General features: G+C 40.1%; 1 protein-coding gene across 2 annotated transcripts; it reads right to left on the reverse strand.

The window, feature by feature from the left end:
• Positions 1 to 481: 481 nt before the first annotated feature.
• Positions 482 to 1437, reverse strand: LOC149186449 (uncharacterized). 2 transcript variants are annotated; one of them, XM_089412618.1, is made up of 4 exons: positions 1157 to 1437; positions 905 to 1037; positions 742 to 811; positions 482 to 646 (listed from the first exon to the last, which is right to left on the reverse strand). In XM_089412618.1, exons 2-4 carry the CDS (start codon positions 964 to 966, stop codon positions 602 to 604), a joined length of 177 nt encoding a protein of 58 aa, XP_089268744.1. In that variant the 5' UTR covers positions 967 to 1037; positions 1157 to 1437; the 3' UTR covers positions 482 to 601. The 2 variants fall into 2 exon arrangements, with proteins under 2 accessions (XP_089268744.1, XP_089268743.1); XM_089412617.1 differs by having other exon boundaries at positions 760 to 811; positions 1157 to 1425.
• Positions 1438 to 2055: the final 618 nt, after the last annotated feature.

Below are 2055 nucleotides of genomic sequence, written 5' to 3' on the forward strand. Positions count from 1 at the left end.
CCTTGCCATAATAAAAATGGCTATGTATTTATTATTTGACTGTAACATTGGTTAGTTCGAGACGACACAGAGGTGTGCTCCCAAAAAAGTCCAAATGTGTGATAAATAATCTAATATTAAAACAACACATGGGCATAGAAACAACCCTGTTGGATGCAAGGGTCTCTCTGTCAGCCATGAAAGCCATACATTAATGAAAATACCAATCCTGTAGGGATGGAATTGATAAAAGAAAAACCCAGAAATTACAATCAAAACTGCTCATTGAAACCCCAAATCTTTAACACGAAATTTATATCTTTAAGTTCTGAATAATAAGATCGTATTCATGCTAAGGATGCTCAAAAGTGGTCAAGCCATTGTATAATAATGAAGTAACATATCTATTCACTACTAGGACTGCAATATTAATAGTAACTAAGTTACAAGATGTAAACCCTATGCGGAAAAAACCTTAAATACATTCTGGATTTAATAAATATAATTAAAGACTACGGGAACAACAGTTCCTCCAACCCTCAGTAAAATCGATCAAACCCTCAATAGCTAAGTCTTGAGAACTATTTAGGCTTTTCCAAGGGAGCCTGGAATGGTGAATGAGTCAAATGTTGGAACCAGAAGTTCGTTCCACAACGGAAGTTGCGACCTACATTCAAGTAAACAAACATTATCACTGGAATGAAATAATACCCACATAGGAAAAAGGAAAAATTGTTACCGTGACTACAAGGAAGGCGATACCTTGAGGGAGTGACTTACCCGTTGGCAGCCACCGGGACTGGAGAAACCCCATTTTGTTGGGTGAATAAGCCTGCATGCATAGCCAAATTTAGAGACCTAAATGTGAAACGATTATTGTAAATAGAGTACAGAATGGAGGATAATTCAACGGTAAGTTTTATACCTTGTCTTCTGTGGTACTGGTGCAGGTGCAGATGAAAGCAGCTGAACCAGCGCTCTCTCCATTTCTGCTCACCAAGAACGACATGAGAGCCGCAGTGCAGATGAAAGGAGCTGAACCAGCGCTCTCTCCATTTCTTCTCACCAAGAACGACATGAGAGCCGCAACAGCCCTGTAATGAATTTGGGAAAAATGGTTAAACTTACGAATATTAATTAACAGTCAATACTGAAAGCGTTTTAAGGGAGAGTCCACCTGCTCTGAGGGACTCCATGGAAGCTCTGTGTACACATGCAGCCATGTCGAATGGTAGCGGTGAAATCCAGTCGCGATAGCTTAGAGGTTGCAGGAATAAGCTTTGGATTCAAGCTGTGGACGATGATAGCTTAGAGGTTGCAGGAATAAGCTTTGGATTCAAGCTGTGGACGATGAACCAAATGTAAAGCACGAGTAAGAGGCAAGAAATACAGCATCTGTTCTGCATGCAGAGTGACACGTTCAGCCTCCTCAGATAGCTCAAAGAACAAGCAACTTAGGATATGTACCCATTCGCACTTAACAGTAAAAATTAAGGAATTAATGTCAGCATTAAATCGAAACCGCAAACCGTCAAGGCCAGTTGATTGTGGGTAAGTAGCAGTTTAAGATATGGTCCGGCCTCTTCCGCCTCGGGAAGAGGCCAAATAAGATGGCCAACAGAAGTTGAAGTGCAAACTTTATGATATAACTAAAAATACCACTAAAAAACCCGGCGATTTAATGTTATCTGCCCTCCGAACGGTTACTATAGTCCCTGCCGGATGCCAGATGGCAGGGACTAATAAGTGATGTGATTAGCGACCATTTAAACCACTCACCATGATTTGATGTGATAGACATTGTAGCGATTTATTATTAGAGGAATACAAAGGTCACCATCCATGAAGGGTACATAGGTAAGATCTTATCAACAAAGAAACCCAAGTGAATAAAATATGCATCGGAGGACGAATTCCACTGAAGTCAAGACTCTGTTGTTAAAAATTCAAATAAGAATTTGAAGATGCGCAAGAGTTTGAGTGTAAGAAGTCTTCTAGAGGGCATATAGGTGGAAAGAGGGCATGTAGGTGAAAACATATGATTATGCTATGGACTGCAATGGTTTTAATAGTGTA

Source organism: Pinus tabuliformis, chromosome 3_1 (assembly GCF_031772625.1).
Source record: "Pinus tabuliformis cultivar Carrire ecotype Pingquan chromosome 3_1, CPIR1, whole genome shotgun sequence".
NCBI lineage: Eukaryota > Viridiplantae > Streptophyta > Pinopsida > Pinales > Pinaceae > Pinus > Pinus tabuliformis.

Coding starts and splice junctions, on each gene's coding strand:
- LOC149186449 (XM_089412617.1), bottom strand. CDS start 1,194: ATGTGTACACAGAGCTTCCATGGAGTCCCTCAGAGCAG. Junction 812..904: donor CCAGTACCACAGAAGACAAG/GTATAAAACTTA, acceptor CTATGCATGCAG/GCTTATTCACCCAACAAAAT. Junction 647..759: donor GTCCCGGTGGCTGCCAACGG/GTAAGTCACTCC, acceptor ACTTGAATGTAG/GTCGCAACTTCCGTTGTGGA.